Source organism: Schistocerca nitens, chromosome 2 (genome assembly GCF_023898315.1).
Source record: "Schistocerca nitens isolate TAMUIC-IGC-003100 chromosome 2, iqSchNite1.1, whole genome shotgun sequence".
NCBI classification, from domain to species: domain Eukaryota; kingdom Metazoa; phylum Arthropoda; class Insecta; order Orthoptera; family Acrididae; genus Schistocerca; species Schistocerca nitens.
In genome coordinates, this window is record NC_064615.1 from 188,952,448 (window position 1) to 188,977,331 (window position 24,884).

General features: G+C 42.9%; 1 protein-coding gene across 1 annotated transcript in view; it reads right to left on the bottom strand.

Moving 5' to 3' along the window:
• The window catches only part of LOC126234909 (solute carrier family 46 member 3-like), a 239,534-nt gene that overhangs the window by 96,145 nt on the left and 118,505 nt on the right, over positions 1-24,884 (bottom strand). The window contains exon 3 of the mRNA XM_049943649.1: positions 16,349-16,506. Within this exon, the coding sequence (XP_049799606.1) occupies positions 16,349-16,506 (158 nt within the window). The remainder of the gene's footprint in view (positions 1-16,348; positions 16,507-24,884) is intronic.

Below are 24,884 nucleotides of genomic sequence, written 5' to 3' on the forward strand. Positions count from 1 at the left end.
CATTCCATTAGAACTACTGATGGCCTTGGGAGAGCCAGTCATGACAAAACTCTACCATCTGGTGAGCAAGATGTATGAGACAGGCGAAATACCCTCAGACTTCAAGAAGAATATAATAATTCCAATACCAAAGAAAGCAGGTGTTGACAGATGTGAAAATTACCGAACTATCAGTTTAATAAGTCACAGCTGCAAAATACTAACGCGAATTCTTTACAGACGAATGGAAAAACTGGTAGAAGCGGACCTCGGGGAAGATCAGTTTGGATTCCGTAGAAATGTTGGAACACGTGAGGCAATACTAACCTTACGACTTATCTTAGAAGAAAGATTAAGAAAAGGCAAACCTACGTTTCTAGCATTTGTAGACTTAGAGAAAGCTTTTGACAACGTTAACTGGAATACTCTCTTTCAAATTCTGAAGGTGGCAGGGGTAAAATACAGGGAGCGAAAGGCTATTTACAATTTGTACAGAAACCAGATGGCAGTTATAAGAGTCGAGGGACATGAAAGGGAAGCAGTGGTTGGGAAGGGAGTGAGACAGGGTTGTAGCCTCTCCCCGATGTTATTCAATCTGTATATTGAGCAAGCAGTAAAGGAAACAAACGAAAAATTCGGAGTAGGTATTAAAATTCATGGAGAAGAAGTAAAAACTTTGAGGTTCGCCGATGACATTGTAATTCTGTCAGAGACAGCAAAGGACTTGGAAGAGCAGTTGAACGGAATGGACAGTGTCTTGAAAGGAGGATATAAGATGAACATCAACAAAAACAAAACGAGGATAATGGAATGTAGTCAAATTAAATCGGGTGATGCTGAGGGGAATAGATTAGGAAATGAGACACTTAAAGTAGTAAAGGAGTTTTGCTATTTAGGGAGTAAAATAACTGATGATGGTCGAAGTAGAGAGGATATAAAATGTAGACTGGCAATGGCAAGGAAAGCGTTTCTGAAGAAGAGAAATTTGTTAACATCGAGTATAGATTTAAGTGTCAGGAAGTCGTTTCTGAAAGTATTTGTATGGAGTGTAGCCATGTATGGAAGTGAAACATGGACGATAACCAGTTTGGACAAGAAGAGAATAGAAGCTTTCGAAATGTGGTGCTACAGAAGAATGCTGAAAATAAGGTGGGTAGATCACGCAACTAATGAGGAGGTATTGAATAGGATTGGGGAGAAGAGAAGTTTGTGGCACAACTTGACTAGAAGAAGGGATCGGTTGGTAGGACATGTTTTGAGGCATCAAGGGATCACAAATTTAGCATTGGAGGGCAGCGTGGAGGGTAAAAATCGTAGAGGGAGACCAAGAGATCAATACACTAAGCAGATTCAGAAGGATGTAGGTTGCAGTAGGTACTGGGAGATGAAGAAGCTTGCACAGGATAGAGTAGCATGGAGAGCTGCATCAAACCAGTTTCAGGACTGAAGACCACAACAACAACAATCTCCATTCAATGCTACGGCCTTACGCCACCTTGAAATGAGGGCCTGTATGCCTGCACGGTACCATTCCACTGGTCGATGTCGGAGCCAACGTCGTACTGCATCAATAACTTCTTCATCATCCGCGTAGTGCCTCCCGTGGATTGCGTCCTTCATTGGGCCAAACATATGGAAATCCGACGGTGTGAGATCGGGGCTGTAGGGTGCATGAGGAAGAACAGTCCACTGAAGTTTTGTGAGCTCCTCTCGGGTGCGAAGACTTGTGTGAGGTCTTGCGTTGTCATGAAGAAGGAGAAGTTCGTTCAGATTTCTGTGCCTACGAACACGCTGAAGTCGTTTCTTCAATTTCTGAAGAGTAGCACAATACACTTCAGAGTTGATCGTTTGACCATGGGGAAGGACATCGAACAGAATAACCCCTTCAGCGTCCCAGAAGACTGTAACCATGACTTTACCGGCTGAGGGTATGGCTTTAAACTTTTTCTTGGTAGGGGAGTGGGTGTGGCGCCACTCCATTGATTGCCGTTTTGTTTCAGGTTCGAAGTGATGAACCCATGTTTCATCGCCTGTAACAATCTTTGACAAGAAATTGTCACCCTCAGCCACATGACGAGTAAGCAATTCCGCACAGATGGTTCTCCTTTGCTCTTTATGGTGTTCGGTTAGACAACGAGGGACCCAGCGGGAACAAACCTTTGAATATCCCAACTGGTGAACAATTGTGACAGCACTACCAACAGAGATGTCAAGTTGAGCACTGAGTTGTTTGATGGTGATCCGTCGATCATCTCGAACGAGTGTTGGTTCAAATGGCTCTGAGCACTATGGGACTCAACTGCTGTGGTCATAAGTCCCCTAGAGCTTAGAACTACTTAAACCTAACTAACCTAAGGACAGCACACAACACCCAGCCATCACGAGGCAGAGAAAATCCCTGACCCCGCCGGGAATCGAACCCGGGAACCCGGGCTCAAACGAGTGTGTTCGCATGCTCCGCCATTGCAGGAGTCACAGCTGTGCACGGCCCGCCCGCACGCGGGAGATCAGACAGTCTTGCTTGACCTTGCGGCGATGATGACACACGCTTTGCCCAGCGACTCACCGTGCTTTTGTCCGCTGCCAGATCACCGTAGACATTCTGCAAGCGCCTATGAATATCTGAGATGCCCTGGTTTTCCGCCAAAAGAAACTCGATCACTGCCCGTTGTTTGCAACGCACATCCGTTACAGACGCCATTTTAACAGCTCCGTACAGCGCTGCCACCTGTCGGAAGTCAATGAAACTATACGAGACGAAGCGGTAATGTTTGAAAATATTCCACAAGAAATTTCCGGTTTTTTCAACCAAAATTGGCCTAGAAAAAAAATGTGTTGCATTACTTATTGAACTGCCCTCGTACTATTCATGAAGAAATTGGTTAAATATTTACTGTGTTTTAGAAAGCACAGGGACATTAGGCTACTGGCTGACCTTTTGTTTCTGTTCCTTTGATATATGTTTATTTGATTTGTTTATGTATTTAATAATGTGTGTTAGATCGTGTGTATGGTCCAGCCGTAGGAATATTTATTTAATTTCAAGTTATTTAAATGTAAATCCAGTATTTCATATGTGTTTCAATATGTTTGTGAGTGTGCGTTGGCTTGGAGAAATGGCGGGAGCGCTCTAGCCAATCACAGCCCTCGTTAATGGGGCGACTGTATGGAAGTGGGGGAGGAGCATTGAGTCGCAGACAGGACAGAGGAAGTGCTTGATGGGAAACAGTGACAGTCGGTCACAGGAAACACTTGGAGAGTGGAGCAGTTTGAACGTGGTCGCGAGAGATAGAAATATTTCGTAGCGCCGACTTGTACACTTGTGTGATTTCCTTGGCTTCTGCAGTGAAGTCATAGTATGCATTGAGAAGTGAATGTCTCACGAGCTATGTTTTCCGGGCACAAAAACGTGCAGTAAGAGTTATATGTGGTGTGAACTAAAGAACATCCTGCAGAATCCTGTTTAGGGAACTAGGGATACTAACTACTGCTTCCCAATACATTTATTCTTTAATGAAATTCGTCATTAAAAATATATCACTTTTTCAAACCATCAGCTCAGTTCGTGGAATCAATACTAGAAATAAGAATAATCTCCACAAGGATTTAAAGTCACTTAGTCTTGTAGAAAAAGGTGTGCATTATTCAGGAACACACATTTTCAATAACTTGCCAGCAGCCATAAAAAGCTTAACAACCAATGAAATTCAGTTTAAGAGAAGCCTACTCCATTGATAAATTTCTCAGTAGAACCAACTGATTTGTATATATATATATATATATATATATATATATATATATATATATATATATATATAACTTCTACACAATTTCAGTGCAGTAATGTGTTCATTGTAAGTATTATAGTAGTTTATTACATGTTTATTACCTTATAAATAAATTTAAAAAAACTTTTTTATTTTAAATTCAGTGCATTAATATTTGTAAAATGACTCTTTCATATAGTGTTCATTAAAAAATGACGATCATTCCACTTGTGACCTGTGGAATGGTACATTAGCTTATTTGTTTGAGTTGTAAATATTTGTCATGTATTGTTGTTTTTCTGACATGTTCTACATCCTGGAGGACCTCCTCACTACGGATCAATTGGAATAAAAGTAAATCTAATCTAATCTAATCATAACTAATTACGTAAAGTAGTAATCTATTGTTTTCCTGTTATTCAACTTTTATTTTTTTTATTTGCAGGACCATCGACACCAATAAGCGTTTTGCAGTTATAAACGGCATTCTTAATGGGACTTCCGCTATCGTACTCCTCAGTTAAAGTCGTTAAAATAGTACCTGCAGATTTTATTTAATTGCAATAATTCATTTATAAATTTCTGTTACATTCAAAATTCGCAATTGTCTAGTGATAGGAACCCTTGACTATTCGATTCATGTGTACATCCGTATTGTATACTGTAGACTCAGCAGTATTTGGCTTGTAATGCGGAACTAGGTATCGCGGCCCATAGACAACGAAACCAGCCAAAACGTATAATATTTCAACTCTGAGTCAGAGGGCACGTAGCTGAGGGCCACACATCATATTTCATTTTGTGTTTGAAAGCCTGCATACTGTAATGCCACCTCCTCCGTACCTCACTGGTGTCACTACACACGATGCCAGGTAACATTCCCCAAGCATTTGCCAAACCCAAACCCTTCCATCGCAATGTCACAGGGTACAGATCAAACCTGTAATGTTCGGATATAGTATTACTGGTGTCCTGCTTGACACAGTCACGTCATTTAAATACCTGGGCATAACATGTGAGAACTGTGGTAGGGAAGGTGAATGGTCGACTTCGGTTTATTAGGAGAATTTTAGGAAAGAATGCTTTACCTGTAAAGGAGACACCACATAGGAAGCTGGCGCCACCTACTCTTGAGTACTGTTCGAGTGTTTGGGATCCGTACCGGGTCGGATTGAAGGAAGACATCGAAGCAATTCAGAGGTGGGCTGCTAGATTTATTACCGGTGGGTTCGAACATCACGTAAGTGTTACGCAGCTGCTTCGAAAACTCAAATGGGAATCCTTGGAGGGGAGGCGACGTTCTTTTCGAGAAACACTAATGTACCCTGTGTCGTCGTAACTGCCGTCTGCTTCACATCTCCTGTGCAGCAAGCTACGTAAATTTAAGTATTAACTGTGTTTTTCTTAATTGTCACTTCCTTTTTCCGTGTGTTTTTGCTTCTGGGAAGCTTTAATTTTCGAGTACTAGTAATAGTGTTCCATAGATTTCGTGTTTGTTTTGAATACGAGGTGTGGCTAGAAAAAAACCGGACTAGTACTGGTGAAACAATAAAACGAATGCAATAAGGCTGAAAGTCGCGTGGCCTGTCACGTGACTCTCGCTCCGCCTACTGCTCGAGTTTCATCTGCCTCCTGCACTCAGTCTGCCCGTGGCGTCTGTTGTAAGTAGTTGACGTCTTGTCTGTGCGTCGGAAAATGTTGAGTGTACAGAAAGAACAGCGTGTTAACATCAAATTTTGTTTCAAACTAGGAAAATCTGCAAGTGAAACGTTTGTAATGTTACAACAAGTGTACGGCGATGATTGTTTATCGCGAACACAAGTGTTTGAGTGGTTTAAACGATTTAAAGATGGCCGCGAAGACACCAGTGATGACACTCGCACTGGCAGACCATTGTCAGCAAAAACTGATGCAAACATTGAAAAAATCGGTAAACTTGTTCGACACTTTCCTTGTCAACTCCTGTTAACTCAGACACTGCTCTGATTGTTAAACGGCGATCTTGTCGAACAAGTTTACCGATTTTTTCAATGTTTGCATCAGTTTTTGCTGACAATGGTCTGCCAGTGCGAGTGTCATCACTGGTGTCTTCGCGGCCATCTTTAAATCGTTTAAACCACTCAAACACTTGTGTTCGCGATAAACAATCATCGCCGTACACTTGTTGTAACATTAAAAACGTTTCACTTGCAGATTTTCCTAGTTTGAAACAAAATTTGATGTTAACACGCTGTTCTTTCTGTACACTCAACATTTTCCGACGCACAGACAAAACGTCAACTACTTAAAACAGACGCCACGGGCAGACTGAGTGCAGGAGGCAGATGGAACTCGAGCAGTAGGCGGAGCGAGAGTCACGTGACAGGCCACGCGACTTTCAGCCTTATTGCATTCGTTTTATTGTTTCACCAGTACTAGTCCGGTTTTTTTCTAGCCACACCTCGTACAGTCCAGAGACAGTTAGTGCTTATTTTCATTGTTTCCAACAAGAAGTGTCTAGTAACCACAGTTTAGTCAGGTATCAGCCGCCTTTGGTGAATTAGCAGTCTAGTTAAAAGTTGATTACTTAACTCTCTACAGTAAATTGTTGATTTCTTAGAATAGATAGGATGTGTGACTGCTGTGTACTGACGCAGGAGCAGCTGCCCACTGTTCGCGAACAACTGAGCATGCTGATGGCCACGGTCAGCCGTCTTCAGGCTGCTGCCTCGGAGTGTAGTGGCAGTGGGGAGTCTGGTGCGTCGCATGGTACACCCCAGGTGTTACATGCTTCTCCCATGGTCCCTGCTCTCGAGACATCTTCGCGGGTACCGGGCGCGGTTGGGCCACCCACTCCCCAAGGGGAGTGGCGGGTTCAACGGCATTTGCGTCGCACGAGGCGGAGAGTCAATGTCGAGGCTGGCCGTGTGGCATCGCCCGCCCTGCCTGTGAGTGGACATGTGGCTGCTCCTTCAGCAAGGTCCGAGCAGGCATACGTGGTGAGGGGTTTATTAGTGATTGGTAGCTCCAATGTTAGGCGGGTGATGGAGCCCCTTGGGGAAATAGCGGAAAGGTCGGGGAAGAAGGCCAGTGTTCACTCTGTCTGCTTGCCGGGTGGTCTCATCCGAGATGTGGAGGAGGCCCTGCCGGCGGCGATAGATAGCACTGGGTGCACTCGACTGCAAATTGTTGCTCATGTCGGCACCGACTCCTGCCGTCTGGGTTCAGAGGTCATCCTCAGTTCATACAGGCGGCTGGCAGAGTTGGTGAAGGCGGAAAGCCTCGCTCGCGGGGTGGAATCTGAGCTAACTATTTGTATTGTCGTTCCCAGAACCGATCGCGGTCCTCTGGTTTGGAGCCGAGTGGAAGGCTTAAACCGGAGGCTCAGACTCTTCTGAGGAGATCTGGGGTGCAAATTTGTCGACCTTCGCTATCGGGTGGAGAAATGTAGGGTCCCCCTGAATAGGTCAGGCGTGCACTACACGCAGAAAGCGGCTACAAGGGTAGCGGAGTACGTGTTGAGTGCACATGTGGGTTTTTTAGGTTAGAAAATTCCCTTCCTAGGACCGACAAGACGCCACCTGAGACGCGACCAGTTAGCAGTAGGCAAAACGCAACACGGAATGACAATATTAATGTGGTGTAAGAGGTGAGGTATGCGCTATATGCGCTGCCTGCAATAGGCAAGACTTAGGAGAGTCTCTGACCAGAGAGCTGTATGTCGTTAGTTGTTGCTTGTCGCTAGTCTGCGCTTGTCTGCGCTAGTCGACAGTAGTCTTGTGTAGTCACCGCGTGTCGGCAGTCTGCTCTGGTCGGGATTCTGGAGGATGAGTATTATTGTAGAAGGTAAAGAAGCAGCTTTGCGCATATCTAGTAATGTATATTAACTGTCATTTAATTTCTTTCAAAAAAATGCCCCAATAATAATTTTTATAATATAAAGTAATTTTTTTTAAAAAAAGCATTCATTTCAATTTAAAGATTTTTTCCAATGAATAATTATTCCTTTCACGAATCACAAAGCATAGGCCAGCATTGCATGGAGCTGTGCCGAAAATTTTTTATGTAAGAGCAGATATATTTGCAGTTTTTATTGAGGTAAGAATTATTGTTTTCTTATATTCAGAATACAGGGCCGAGGCGCAGCGCTGCTGTCGTCATAAAATTTACCAGGTTACTGAATTTTTTTATTATTTTGGTGTTTAGGAATTTTTCTGTTTCGAACTTAACATTAAATGAGAAAAGAATTTTGTGGGAACATTAAATGTGAATGCATTTCTGCACACAGATTATAAATGAGAGCCAATTTTGTTCAGAGGTTACAATATTTAAAATTCATTTAATTATTATTTTGTGGGGAGTTTACGCATGGTTCGTATTTTTTAAATATAAATAATTTTGTAGGGAGGTTACACCATGGTTCAAATTCATTTTTATATTTCTGTGGGAAGGTTACAGTGGTAATAGTAAACTGCAGGAACGTCTATAGAAAGGTCCCACAACTGCTCTCATTAATAAACGGTCACAATGCCCACATAGTACTAGGGACGGAAAGTTGGCTGAAACCAGATGTAAACAGTAATGAAATTCTAAACTCAGATTGGAATGTGTACCGCAGAGACAGGCTGGACAGTGAAGGGGGAGGCGTGTTTATAGTGATAAGTGCAATAGTATCGAAGGAGCCGGCCGGGGTGGCCGAGCGGTTCTCACCGCTACAGTCTGGAACCGCGCGACCGCTGCGGTCGCAGGTTCGAATCCTGCCTCGGGCATGGATGTTTGTGATACCCTTAGGTTAGTTAGGTTTAAGTAGTTCTAAGTTCTAGGGGACTGATGACCACAGCAGTTAAGTCCCATAGTGCTCAGAGCCATTTTGTATCGAAGGAAATTGACAGAGATCCGAAATGTGAAATAATTTGGGCGTAGGTCACGGTTAAAGCAGGCTCAGACATGGTAATTGGATGTCTCTATAGGACCTCTGGCTCAGCAGCTGTTGTGGCAGAACACCTGAAGGAAAATTTGGAAAATATTTCGAATAGATTTCCCGACCATGTTATAGTTTTGGGTGGAGATTTTAATTTGCCACATATTGACTGGGAGACTAACGTTTATAACGGGTGGCAGGGACAAAGAACCCAGTGAAATTTTTTTAAGTGCATCATCTTAAAACTACCTTGAGCAGTTAAATAGAGAACCGACTCGTGGCGATAACATATTAGACCTTCTGGTGACAAACAGACCCGAACTATTTGAAACAGTTAACGCAGAACAGGGAATCAGCGATCATAAAGCGGTTACAGCACCGGTGATTTCAGCCGTAAATAGAAATATTAAAAAAGGTAGGAAGATTTTTCTGTTCAGCAAAAGTGACAAAAAGCAGATTTCAGAATACCTGATGTCTCAACACAAAAGTTTTGTCTCAAGTACAGATAGTGTTGAGGATCAGTGGACAAAGTTCAAAACCATCGTACAATATGCGTTAGATGAGTATGTGCTAAGCAAGATCGTAAGAAATGGAAAAGAGCCACCGTGGTACAACAACCGAGTTAGAAAACTGCTACGGAAGCAAAAGGAACTTCACAGCAAACATAAACATAGCCAGAGCCTTGCAGACAAACAAAAATTCCCCAAAGGAATTGTAGTGTTAGGGGGGCTATGCGAGAGGTGTTCAACGAATTCGAAAGTAAAGTTCTATGTACTGACTTGGCAGAAAATCCTAAGAAATTTTGGTCTCATGTCAAAGCGGTAGGTGGATCAAAACAAAATGTCCAGACAGTCTGTGACCAAAATGGTTCTGAAACAGAGGATGACAAATTAAAAGCCGAAATACCAAATGTCTTTTTCCAAAGCTGTTTCACAGAGGAAGACTGTACTGTAGTTCCTTCTCTAGCTTGTCACACAGATGACAAAATGTTAGATATCGAAATAGATGACAGAAGGATAGAAAAACAATTAAAATTGCTCAAAAGAGGAAAGGCCGTTGGGCCTGATGGGATACCAGTTCGATTTTACACAGAGTACGCGAAGGAACTTGCCCCCCTTCTTGCAGCGGTGTACCGTAGATCTCTAGAAGGGCGTAGTGTTCCAAAAGATTGGAAAAGGGCACAGGTCATCTCCGTTTTTAAGAAGGGACGTCGAACAGATGTGCAGAACTATAGACTTATATCTCTAACGTCGATCAGTTGTAGAATTTGGGAACACGTATTACGTTCGAGTATAATGACTTTTCTGGAGACAAGAAATCAGCATGGGTTTCGAAAAAGACGATCGTGTGAAATCCAGCTCGCGCTATTCGTCCACGAGACTCAGAGGGCCATAGACATGTGTTCCCAGGTAGATGCCGTTTTTCTTGACTTCCGTAAGGCGTTCGATACAGTTCCCCACAGTCGTTTAATGAACAAAGTAAGAGCAAATGGACTATCAGACCAATTGTGTGATTGGATTGAAGAGTTCCTAGATAACAGAACCCAGCATGTCATTCTCAATGGAGAGAAGTCTTCCGAAGAAAGAGTGATTTCAGGTGTGCCACAGGGCAGTGTCGTAGGACCGTTGCTGTTCACAGTATATATAAATGACCTTGTGGATAACATCGGAAGTTCACTGAGGGTTTTTGCGGTGATGCTGTAGTACATCGAGAGGTTGTAACAATGGAAAATTGTGCTGAAATGCAGGAGGAACTGCAACGAAGTGACGCATGGTGCAGGGAATGGCAATTGAATCTAATTGTAAACAAGTGTAATGTGCTGCTAATTCACAGAAAGAAAGATCCTTTATCATTTAGCTACAATATAGCAGGTCAGCAACTGGAAGCAGTTAATTCCATAAATTATCTGGGAGTAGGCATTAGGAGTGATTTAAAATGGAATAACCATATAAAATTAATCGTCGGTAAAGCAGATGCCAGACTGAATTCATCGGAAGAACCCTAAGGAAATTCAGACCGAAAACAAAGGAAGCAGGTTACAGTACACTTGTTCGCCCATTGCTTGAATACTGCTCACCGGTGTGGGATTCCTACCAGATAGGGTTGATAGAAGAGATAGAGAAGATCCAACGGAGAGCAGCGCGCTTCGTTACAGGATCATTTAGTAATCGCGGAAGCGTTACGGAGATGATAGAGAGACTCCAGTGGAAGACTCTGCAAGAGAGACGCTCAGTAGCTCGGTACGGGCTTTTGTTGAAGTTTCGAGAACATACCTTCACCGAGGAGTCAAGCAGTATATTGCTCCCTGCTACGTATATCTCGCGAAGAGACCATGAGGATAAAATCAGAGAGATTAGAGACCACACAGAGGTATACCGACAATTTTTCTTTCCACGAACAATACGAGACTGGAATAGAAGGGAGAACCAATAGAGGTACTCAAGGTACCCTCCGCCACACACCGTCAGGTGGCTTGCGGAGTATGGATGTAGATGTAGAGAGCCGGCATTTGGAGCTGATTGGCGAATGATTCTACTGCCGCCAACATACATTGCGCGTAAGGACACCGAACATAAGACACGAGAAATTAGGGCTCATACGGAGGCATACAGACCGTCGTTTTTCCCTTGCTCTGTTTACCAGTAGAAAAGGAAAGGAAATGACAAACAGAGGTACAGGGTACCCTCCGCCACGCACCGTACGGTGGATGCGGAGTGTCTATATACATGTATGTGTCGATTCGTCACTCCAAAGCAATCGTTTCCCTTCATTCACTGCCCAGTGTCGCCACTGTTTATACCTTCTCAAGCATCGGTTAACAACGACTATAGAAATATGTGGTTTATGAGAAGCTGCTCGACCGTTGTGCCCAATATTTTTAACTCCCTACCGCAGTCACTGTGGTAGCTGGACCGCTGGTACCACTTTGGAACTCACGAGCTACTCCTTCCACTGATTTCATGCGATTTTTATGACCACCCTTCTCAATGCTCGACGACCCCTGACCGTTAGTAAAAACGGTCTCCTAGCCTTGACTTAATTGCTGTTTTTCTTTCGCGTTTTCACTTCACAACCGCATCACTGTCGTCGTGGGCAGCTTTAGAAAGACTGAAATATGGCATGTTAATCAGATGACATCCCACGATTAGTTCACATTCCGAGCCGCTGAGCTCTTCTGACCGATCCATTCTGCCATTCTCTACTGACAACACAAGAGTTTCGGCCTACTTTTGTTCTTTTTCAAATGTGTGTAAAATCTTATGGGACTTAACTGCTAAGGTCATCAGTCCCTAAGCTTACACACTACTTAACCTAAATTATCCTTAGGACAAACACACACACCCATGCCCGAGGGAGGACTCGAACCACCGGCCGAAGTGGCCGTGCGGTTAAAGGCGCTGCAGTCTGGAACCGCAAGACCGCTACGGTCGCAGGTTCGAATCCTGCCTCGGGCATGGATGTTTGTGATGTTCTTAGGTTAGTTAGGTTTAACTAGTTCTAAGTTCTAGGGGACTAATGACCTCAGCAGTTGAGTCCCATAGTGCTCAGAGCCATTTGAACCATTTTTTTTGAGGACTCGAACCTCTGCCGGGACCAGCCGCACAGTCTATGACTGCAGCGCCCTAGACCGCTCGGCTAATCCCGCACGGCTCCCTTTTGTTCTGGTGGCCCCGCTTCTCGTAACCTCTGGTGGTCAATTCCGCTTTGCAGAGGTGTGCCCGGATACATTTGATCAGGTAGTTTATGTGCGGTCTCCTTTACAGGAGGAGCCAGCCGGAGTAGCCGTGCGGTTCTAGGCGCTACAGTCTGGAGCCGCGAGACCGCTACGGTCGCAGGTTCGAATCCTGCCTCGGGCATGAATGTGTGTGATGTCCCTAGGTTAGTTAGGTTTAAGTAGTTCTGAGTTCTAGGGGACTGATGACCTCAGAAGTTGTCCCCCATAGTGCTCAGAGCCATTTGAGCCTTTACAGGTGAAGCACTCTTTCTTAAAATTCTTCTTCCGTCAAGTCAAGAGTCGCCTTTCAGCCTTGTTGGCCAAAGCATTATGTTCAGAGCTCATATAAATGAAGAGCATTGGGCGGAATAATTAACAGTTCACTTCGCGATGTTTCAGTGCCATGCGTCACTGCTCGAAGTGCGTACGTGAAGTGTGGGGAACTGGAAGTGTTAGGTGAGCGACAGTTACCAACATGCAGTTGATAACAGGGTTTCCCGTTTCGCCAGGTAACTTAAAAATCCATGATGGCGACCAGTATTTCGGATGGAAACAGCTGATACAAAGTGGAAGAACATTCCTCTTGTCAATAACTTCAATTTTACGACTGTTTAATCATAAAAGCACTGAAGCTGACACTATGATACTGATATACACTACAGGCCATTAAAATTGCTACACCACGAAGATGAGTGCTACAGACGTGAAATTTAACCGACAGGAAGAAGATGCTGTGATATGCAAATGATTAGCTTTTCAGGGCATTAACACAAGCTTGGCGCCGGTGGCGACACCTACAACGTACTGACATGAGGAAAGTTTCCAACCGATTTCTCATACACAAACAGCAGTTGACCGGCGTTGCGTGGTGAAACGTTGTTGTGATGCCTCGTGTAAGGAAGATAAATACGTACCATCACGTTTCCGACTTTGATAATGGTCGGATTGTAGCCTATCGCGATTGCGGTTTATCGTATCGCGACATTGCTGCTCGCGTTGGTCGAGATCCAATGACTGTTAGCAGAATATGGAATCGGTGGGTTCAGGAAGGTAATACGGAACGCAGTGCTGGATCCCAACGGCCTCGTATCACTAGTAGTCGAGATGACAGGCATCTTATCTGCATGGCTGTAACGGACGTTTGCAAGACAACAACCATATGCACGAATAGTCGACGACGTTTGCAGCAGCATGGACTATCAGCTCAGAGACCATGGCTGCGGTTACCCTTGACGCTGCATCACGGACAGGAGCGCCTGCGATGGTGTACTCAACGATGAACCTGGGTGCACGAATGGCAAAACGTCATTTTTTTCGGATGATCCAGGTTCTGTTTACAGCATCACGATGGTCGCAGCCGTGTTTGGCGACATCGCGGTGAACGCACGTTGGAAGCGTGTATTCGTCATCGTCATACTGGCGTATCACCTGGCGTGATGGTATGGGGTGCCATTGGTTTCACGTCTCGGTCACCTCTTGTTCGCATTGACGGCACTTTGAACAGTGGACGTTACATTTCAGATATGTTATGATCCGTGGCTCTCCCCTTAATTCGATCCCTGCAAAACCCTACATTTCAGCAGGATAATGCACGACCGCATGTTGCAGGTCTTGTATGGGCCTTTCTGGATACAGAAAATGTTCGACTGCTGCCCTGGCCAGCACATTCTCCAGCTCTCTCACCAATTGAAAACGTCTGGTCAATGGTGGGCGAGGAACTGGCTCGTCAAAATACGCCAGTCACTACTCTTGATGAACTGTGGTATCGTGTTGAAGCTGCATGGGCAGCTGTACCTGTACACGCCACCAAGCTCTATTTGACTCAATGCCCAGGTGTTTCATGGCCGTTATTACGGCCAGAGGTGGTTGTTCTGGGTACTGATTTCTCAGAATCTATGCACCGAAATTGGGTGAAAATGGAATCACGTGTCAGCTCTAGTATAATATATTTGTCGAATGAATACCCGTTTATCATCTGCATTTCATCTTGGTGTAGCAGTTTTAATGGACTGATAGCCGTAAAAATAATTCGATCGGAATAAAAGGATTGTTTTTGTGAGAAGCAGCACTTGGTGGATTATTGTGTCTTGAACTGACTAACCCAAGGGTTAGCGATCGTTATAATGTCTAGCTAAGATGTCGATACCAGCAATGATACCATTTATTTGATCCGAGGCTGAGATACATTTATAAAAATCGTCTGCACTGAAGCAACGAATGCTTAATGCTTGCGTGAAAGTGCTCTATTGACATGTTCATGTTCAAGAATAGTAGTTACTGTCGTTACACAAAACCGAATAGTACAAAGTATTATTCACATACTATGCTAGACAGGGTGTACATGTCATTACATTTGGCAGTGTCAAGACACAAAACAACAGCGCTCTGAAATCTACATCTACATCTACGTAAATACTCTGCAATCGACCATACGGTGCGTGGCGGAGGGTACCTCGTACCACAACTAGCATCTTCTCTCCCTGTTCCACTCCCAAACAGAACGAGGGAAAAATGACGGCCTATATGCCTCTGTACGAGCCCTAATCTTTGTGGTCTTTCCGCGAAATGTAAGTTGGCGGCATTAAAACTGTACTGCAGTCAGCCTCAAATGCTGGTTCTCTAAATTACCTCAGTAGCGATTCACGAAAAGAACGCCTCCTTTCTTGTAGAGGCTCCCACCCGAGTTCCTGAAGCATTTCCGTAACACTCGCGTGATGATCAAACCTATCAGTAACAAATCTAGCAGCCTGCCTCTGAATTGCTTGTATGTCCTCCCTCAATCCGACCTGATAGGGATCCCCAACGCTCGAGCAGTATTCAATAATAGGTCGTATTAGTGTTTTATAAGCGGTCTCCTTTAGAGATGAACCACATCTTCCCAAAATTCTACCAATGAACCGAAGACGACTATCTGCCTTCCCCACAACTGCCATTACATGCTTGTCCCACTTCATATCGCTCTGCAATGTTACGCGCAAATATTTAATCGACGTGACTGTGTCAAGCGCTACACTACTAATGGAGTATTCAAACATTACGGGATTCTTTTTCTTATTCATCTGCATTAATTTACATTTATCTATATGTAGAGTTAGCTGCCACTCTTTACACCAATCACAAATCCTGTCCAAGTCATCTTGTATCCTCCAACAGTCACTCAACGACGACACCTTCCGGTATACCACAGCATCATCAGCAAACATGCGCACATTGCTATCCACCGTATCCAAAAGATCATTTATGTAGATAGAAAACAACAGCGGACCTACCACACTTCCCTGGGGCACTCCATATGATACCCTCACCTCCGATGAACACTCACCGTCGAGGACAACGTACTGGGTTCTATTACTTAAGAAGTCTTCGAGCCACTCACATACTTGGGAACAAATCCCATATGCTCGTACCTTAGTTAGGAGTCTGCAGTGGGGCACAGAGTCAAACGCTTTCCGGAAGTAAAGGAATATGGCATCCGTCTGATACCCTTCATCCATGGTTCGCAAGATATCACGTGAAAAAAGGGCGAGTTGTGTTTCGCATGAGCGATGCTTTCTAGAGCCGTGCTGATGCATGGACAGCAACTTCTCTGTCTTAAGGAAATTCATTATATTCGAACTGAGAATACGTTCGAGAATCCTGCAACAAACCAATGTTAAGGATATTGGTCTGTAATTTTGAGGATCCGTCCTACCCTTTTTATATACAGGCGTGACCTGCACTTTTTTCCAGTCGTTCGGGACTTTACGTTGGGCAAGAGATTCGCGATAAATGCAAGCTAAGTAAGGAGCCAATGCAGTAGAGTACTCTCTGTAAAACCGAATTGGAATCCCATCAGGACCTGGCGATTTATTTATTTTCGACCCATTCAGCTGCTTCACAACCCCAAGAATGTCTATCACTATGTCCTCCATACGGGAATCTGTACGAGTCTTCTGTCTTCCAAATATTTGCAAGAAAGACCTGAATGTATTGTATTGATCAACAGACCTATCGCTCCAGGGTCCTGCGAAAGCGACAGCGACGGCGGGCAGCAGGAACTGCAGGAAGGGCTTCCAGGTGGCGATGCCGGAGACGTGGGCCTGCGCCGCCTGCTCGTCTGGGCACTGCTGGCCCATCTCCTCTGGCTGCGCGTCTGGCCAGCACGCCTGGGGACAGCAATACGTCTGGGTGAGGCAGAGGCAGAGTGGAGAAACAGATGGGGAACAGAAAGAAAAGGAGAAAAGTTAGAGGGGGTGTGGATGAGTGAGACGGAGAAAGTTAAAGAAGTTGAAGTGAGGGAGAGGAGAGAGAGAAAGAGAGAGAAAGAGAGTGAAGGGAGAAAGTGAAAGAGCTGAAGTGAGGGAGACGGGAAAGAGAGAGAGAGAGACAAGGGGAAGCATTTGGAAGGGAATTAGATGAGTGAGGGGAAGAGAGAAAGAGAAGGGGATTTGCTAGCAAATAGGTAGCATTTTCATCTAGTACTTTCAGAGTGCACTACTTTTCACCTATAACACTTAACAACGTTTCAAGTAGTGTAAATTATATTTATTCATCTACACTCTAAGACAAAAAAAATGACGCACCATGAAGGAATTATCCGAATAGGACGGAAATCGATAGATGAGATGTACATGTAATGACAAAGAAATTATTACGATTTCAAAAATAAAGAAAATGATGATTTAAAAGAGCTTCGCAAATTGAGCAAGTCAATAACACGTCGTTTTTGGAGCACCACCTGCGACCAGCTTTCCGAAAGAAGCGGCGACACTTTCTGCGCATCCCACTCATCATTTTGCACGACAATGCGCGTGCGCGTACAGCGCGAGCTGTGGTTGCTGTTTTCCGTCGATGGGACTGGGAAGTACTGTACCATCCACCGTACTCCCTGGCCTTAAGTCATTGTGACTTGCATTTGAGTCCGAAGATGAAGGAACCACTTCGTGGCATTCGCTTCAGAACTGTTCCAGACATTCGCCAGGCAGCAGACCGCTCCATTTACACCATCAACAGAACAGACTGTGCTAACGGTGTACTACGCCTTCCACATCGCTGGCAACGGGTTCTACACAGCGCTGGTGACTACGTTGAAGAACAGTAACAGGTGCAAACATGTAACTCTTTTGTATGGGTTGCAAATAAATAGTTGCCACTATTTAAGTTCCAACCTACGTCGTAGACACTGGTAAAAATCCACGAAAAACCTTTAGTGCAGGACTTCCACTATCGAAATATAATAATTTCATCCACTGTTTTGGTGCATTATGCGAGACATAGCAGTTGCAGTTAGCTTTCAGAAAATTTCGGTTTAAATTTTGTCATTTTTGAAAGGCCGAGCAGGTGTGACCATAATTGGTGCAATTGGGTCTGAGCACTATGGGACTTAACATCTGAGGTCATCAGTCCCGTAGAACTTAGAACTACTTAAACCTATCTAACCTACGGACATCACACACATACACGCCCGAGGCAAGATTCGAACCTGCGACCGTAGCGGTCGCGCGGTTCCAGACTGAAGCGGCTAGAACCACTCGTCCACAGCGGCCGGGCGGTGGTCTCGTGGTTCTAGGCGCTCAGTCAGGAACCGCGCGACTGCTACTGTCGCAGGTTCGAATCCTGCCTCGGGAATGGATATGTGTGATGTCCTTAGGTTAGTTAGGTTTAATTAGTTCTAAGTTCTACGGGACTGATGACCTCAGATGTTAAGTCCCATAGTGCTCAGAGCCATTTGAACCATTTGAACCACAGCGGCCGGCGCGACCATAATTGACCGAAGCATTGTCAATACTATTCTTGATAAAATTATAATAGGTAATTTTCTATTACATCTTCGTCATCAAAGAAAGTTACTACAAATGGGAAAAATTTTCTGTTGCCTTTATTGGAAGCATCAGTAGATGCTGATAATGGACTGTTTTGATCTTTTATCTTTGACGAGAGATTTTACAGAATATGGCGCCGAAACGTTACTCATGAAAGCCTCCATTTCTCTTGTAGGCCTACATAAATGCGCCTTTGAAACCAGCTCATTATAGGATACGGAATCTAATTTATTGCCACAGACGAATTGTACTATGTCCATGTTTTACAGCGTGAGATTTTAATGAGTTCAACTGCAGCTGTTTTAAATCTCCCGAAAGTGGGACAAGAAATTTAGTAATGCTGCTTGTAGCGTTTTGTGATCGCGCCTATAAAACGTGGGTTTCCTGGCAATACTGTATTGAATAAAAGCCTTCACTCCATCATTCTTTACATTAAAAGAAGATGAACCAACTGTACATCTGGTCTGGCGTTTGTCATTTCCTTCACTACGCCAACTGGGGAATGTTTCATCTTGTAGCCACTTCTTTTTAAAACCGCAAGAGCCATGAACACGTTTTGTTTCTCTGGGCGGAGAATCCATATTTTACGATGATTTCATACACGGTCCAGTCTCGTTAAAGTTACCACCTGTCAAAAGCCTGAACAACCGTCTTTTGCCACACGGACCTACAGGGGGAGAGTGCACGAGGTTTTGGAAGATACTGACAGGGATTTGGAACCATGCCGACTCGAGAGCCGCGGCCAAATGCGCAAAGTTTCTCGATAGAGGATCCATAGCGCGAACAGCCCGATCGAGGTGGTCCCACAGATTATCGATTGGGTTTAAATCCGGGGAGTTTGGAGGCCAGGGGAGTACGGCAAACTCATCCTGGTGCTCTTCGAACAACAGACGTACACTATGAGCTGTATGACGCGTTTCATTATCCTGCTGATAGATGCAATGCTGCCGAGGAAAAAACAAACTAAGGATAGATGCATATTTGTACTGAACCATTGTGCCTTCCAGAACGACGAGATCACCCAGGGAACAGATTCAGATTCAGATTTATTGATACATACAATAACCCACTTTCTAACACTTCTGAGTGGGTGTATTAACACTAAACATTGCTACTGTTTTTACAAAAGTGCTTTATTAATTCTGAACACACTGCAACGCAAATAAACTAAATAGTAATAAGAAACAAATGAACAGCCTCTTAGCCTCTCTGGAATCCTCCCAGAGACTTGCCCGTCCCTAGCCACGGGGAGGCGGGCCGCTACTACCAGGAAACCACTACATTTATAACATACTTGTGGTCCCTCCACCACCATACTGAGCTAACTACAACCACAATCTACTACAAGTCAAAGAATTAACCCTTCACTGCGTTGCTTAGCAGATGTGCAAAGTAAAGTTTCAACTCCCTTTTCGTCGTCGTTCTTGAAGTTTAACGCTTGAAACTGCTTTGCTGATGTGCTATGTTGTATTATGACGATAAGTGATAAGATTCTGCCACTAGAATGCGCTACTGAGTGTATGACGCGACAATGTGTGCTGCTGTGAGTAGCATTGTATGTCAGGCTGACATTGCTCTCTTTCGGCGGTGATTGTTAGTAGTTGAATGGAAGAACACGTGAATGCAAGAAATTTGTACTGCTTCTACAACCTTTGGAGAGTATTCTGCTCCGTTCATTTTGTATTTCTGCTAATAAATATGCGAGTAGTATACAAATCAAATTTCGTTTGCATATGTGCAGTAGTGCGTAATAATACTTCTATCCACAATCGAACGATGAGAAAGTAGTGTTTCCTTCTTTCTGCTTTTTTCTAGTTTATCGTGATAGTTCGAGTGCTGTAATGGAGTCATTCTCGTATTTCGACGTATGAAGAATTCATGGCCGTAGAATGCCCTTCTGGCAGTGAAGATGAGTTAGATTTTGACGAGTCAGTTGAAGGCCGACCATAAACGTAAATGATCTGGAATCTGCAGATAGTGATAGCGATAGCTTCCCACAGTTTTGCTAAGCAAAAATGTGAAAATATGTGGCTAAAAACAGAGATTAAAATGCAATACAAGAAAAAAGAACACTTAAACAATGTCATGTACAACTTGCATCTGCAGCTAGGACACAGCCTCTCACCTTTACAATTCTCGCACATCCTACAGCACACAGACGATAAAGTAGATAAAGAACAAAAGATTATCCTATCCAAACACAAAAAGAAAATTGAAGCCTTAAAATCTATGAACAACCCAGAGTTTGATAATAACAAACAGCTAAGCCAACACAAATTTTTTGATAGAGTCATTAATACAACTGACATCCAATTTAGCAGCAGTGAACTCATTTTGTTAAATAAAGGTCTGAAACATAATATTGGAACAAATCTCAATAATCACAGTGTTAAAAACCTCATAGCCTGCACAAAACTTGCTTGTGACACAGCAAAACTAGACACATGTGAGAAAAATGCAGTTGCATACAAGACAAATAAACTGATAAGGAAACAACTTCAAACAAATAATACCCGCAAAAACACTGAACTTAAAGATTTGAAAAATATTAACAGCAAACTGTCTGAAAGTAAAGCACTCATAGTAAAAGCTAACAAAGGAAATTCTTTAATCATAATGAATGAAAGAGAATATGTAGAGAAAACCTTGCAATTTTTCCATAGCAACAATATTACTGAAATAAAGACAGATCCTACAGTAAAATTCCAAACTAAACTCCGAAAGCTACTACAAAACTGTAACTTTTTACTGAACAAATATGAAATACGTAACTGCATAACAATGAATCCCTCAGCACCAAAACTGCGTGCACAGCCAAAGGTTCATAAAGAAAATTGTCCCATTCGTCCGATTGTTAACTCAAGAAACAGCCCTGCATACTTCATAAGCCGTAAATTAAAAGACCTCATTACCAAATACTATACATTTGAAAATAACTACACCATACATAACACACATGAACTCATAAGCTTAATTAAAGACATCCACATCCCACCAACAGCTAAATTAGCATCACTAGACATAGTCAACCTGTACACGAACATCCCTGTAAAAGAGACTATTAACATTATAAGAAACAATCTGCTTAAATACAAGAAAATTAGTGTTGCAGAGATCTGTGAACTCATAGAAATACTTTCACTTATTCTAGAGCATAATTACTTTAGCTTCAACAACAAACTGTACCAACAACATGATGGTTTGGCAATGGGAAGTAGCTTAGCTGGGATATTGGCTGACATTTACATCAACCATATAGAACAAAAATTCTTTTCTGCCAACCAGCACATCTCAAACAAAATAATATACTACAGAAGATATGTTGATGATACAATACTGCTTTTTGATGGTACAAGCAATGAAATAGATACATTAGCAGCAGATCTTAGCAAAATGCACAAAAATATTAAATTCACAGTTGAACATGAAACTAATAAAAGCATTAACTTTCTTGACCTGAAAGTTTGCAATAGTAACAACAAACATCAATTCAGTATTTACAGAAAACCTACCACCACAGATGTCAGTATTAGCAACTCATCTTGCCACCCCTGCCAACAAAAAATGGCATATTTCAGAACGATGCTACACCGAATTAAAAAAGTACCAATGAGTGACACAGACCAACAAAATGAAATCAATATAATTAAAACAGTTGCTCATAATAATGAATATAAACCCACAATAATAGAAAACTCCACAAAAAAATGCAGACAAAACCCACAGATCCACTTCACAGCAGTCAATTCAAGCCAAATCAGTGTGCCACTGAAGCCAAACCTAAATATGCTACTCTCCCATACATAGGCCCACTTTCATACCAAATAGCAAACTTATTTAAAAAGAAGAAAAATATCAGAATCAGCTTTTCCACAAATAATAAATTACAACAAAAATTGATCCATGATGTAAACACCTCCAAGAGCCCCTACCGTAAATCAGGAATATACAAACTCAAATGTGATACATGCCCAAAATTCTACATTGGACAGACAGGCAGAAGCTTTGAAATTAGATATAAAGAACATATTGACGCTCTGAGACTAGGTAACTTGAACAAATCAGCATTTGCAGCCCATATTGCTGAAGAAAACCATTCAGTAGGTAACATTGAGGACAACTTAAAGATTTTACATCTAACAGAAAAAGGGGCCACTATGAATATATTAGAAGAATTAGAAATACACACACACAAAAACACCACCCCAGACTATATCCTTAACGAACAAATAGAGCTGGCTAACACCCCTTTCCTGAAAAATTTCCAAAAATTACTTTCCAGCCTCCAAAGCAAATAATATTAATACACCTATCTGCAGATCAAGTAGAAAATTTATATGTTACTATAATTCTCATGCTGCCAAATGTAATAAAATAATGTACTATTTTACCTATACAGCTCTAAATATATATAAAAAACTTTATAATTAAATTAGCAATAACAGATTAAAAAAATTCAATCTCTGTGTACTAATGTAAAAGACATTACAGTTTTGTAAAAGAATATATGATCCTTTCCGAACATAGGACATCATCGTCAAATGTTACGATGTATCATAGCATCTGTGACACCCATATGTTTGTAAGCTCCTTGTATGTACCAAAACATGTGGTGCGTGGTTGAAATGATCTCAGCGACAAATCTAAAGTATACAGTGAGAACTATTACGTGTGCAACAACGAAGATGCAGGTGAAATGCATTTACATCGATTGGATGAACGTTATAGAAACAATCACTCGAAGCCGACGTTTCACGTAAGTCACATGCAACGATAATCTGCAACGTAACTATCTGCAACGTAACCATCTGTGTGTGGCGTGTTTGTAATTATGTTTTATTTATATTTTAGGACAATTTATCTATAAAAACACACCAAATGTAGAAAGAAAGCGTGTAAATCCGTCTGATGATGAATCGCAACGATTCGAAACCGGTAACGGTTTCCTTTGAATAAAGGAACTCAAAGTAAATTTGTGGCTGGTTGCTGCCCTAAAAACATCAACATTTGTCTTCAAAAACAGCCACGGTCTCCAACATGTCATCATATGACAAAATTGCATGAATAAAAATAATTTTTTTTTCTGAATTAAAAACATCTTATTTTTTCAACATTTTTCCCGACTTCCTTGAACAGTTTGAAATACAAAAAAAATTTAACTTCTAAAAAAAAGTGTGTAATGAAGGGTTAAAGAAACAATATATTTACAATTTTGCGCAGTAGATCTTGAGAGCGCACACGCGAACGGATTATCAAGAGGCAACCTCCACCAGTACCACTCCTGACCTCCCGATCACTGCCCCAGCAATGGGAGGCCAACCAGCACGACATTCCAGCATCTCTTCTAATCCATGTCAGCAGAAGTATAGCGACCTATCCCCAGGCGATCCGACCAACGGTCGCATCATCCCAGGACGGATTCGCTCTGTCATATCCAGGTTTTGCCACTATTGGTAACAGTGCAGACTCTGATGACCAGAGTCGTACCGTGTAATATATTCGTGTACTTGTTAACCTGTCACAAGGTAGGCTCGCTGAGCCTACTTTGAGATTTTGTTTACCAATTTTGCAAAATTGTCGAACAAGTCTCTGTTACTCAAAATTTCCTCAACATTTCTCATTTGTATAAGCTGCCTCTCAACTGAGACAGCTTATTCGTACATTGGACAGTCAAGCACTGTATGTTCAGGTGATCCCTCGTGGGCACCACAGTCACACTCTTATGTTGGCCTTTTCCCTATTCGATGTAGGTACATAGGATAGGGACCATGACCTATAAGGAAATGAACTAGGCCCTGCGAGGGCTTCATTACTTTGTTCTTTATCTTCCCCTTACAGTGGGTAGAAACATATGGACTCTACGGCCCGTATTAGACCTATCCCATTCTTCCTGCCAAATTTCAAGCATTCTTTCTTTAATAGGTTTAACACTTATCAGGGGAATGCCGATAATATTTTGCAGTTTGTCAATATTTTGTTTATGCAGCCAGTAGAAGGCTGCCTGCTGCCTTATTACCAAGTCTAGTGGGCATAGCCCCATGATTACCAATAGTGCATCTGTGGGACTGGTGTTGAATGCACCAATACATCTCATCAAAACATTCCTCTGTATTCGACTGACAGAAGCGGCAGGCCGCACCAGAGCTAACCTGTGGGCCCACACACTAGATGCATGCCCTACTATTGGAGCCAATATACTGTTGTGATAAATATGGATTGCCTTTGAAGGTATATGGAATCGTCTTTGTCCAATTGATATTAATTTGTTGAACAATGCCAAGGGCTTAGATGTCATTTGCTCGATTTGCGGAATGAAACTCCAATTCTCATCTAGATATATCCCCAAATAACGGGCATATCTCTGACGAGATACTATCTACCCATTAATTCTGACTATTGGGTCCCCGTTCAACTTGCCTTTCAAAAGCGTATATAGTGATTTTTGTGGCGCAATAGACATTTTAGTCTTCTGACACCAACCTGTTAACAGGGCAGTAGCCAGCCGAGAGCGTTCCTCAATCATATTACGAGTGTCACCCAGGGAACACCACGAAAAGATTCCCCAGACCACAACGTTCCCTCCTCTAACTTGGATCCTTCTGACGATTGTTGCGGGGCCGTACACGCCAACGGCCATCTGTCCGATGGCACATAACGCGTAATTCATCTGAAAAGGCCACCTGTCGCCATTCAGTGGACGTCCAGTTTCGGTATCGGCGGGC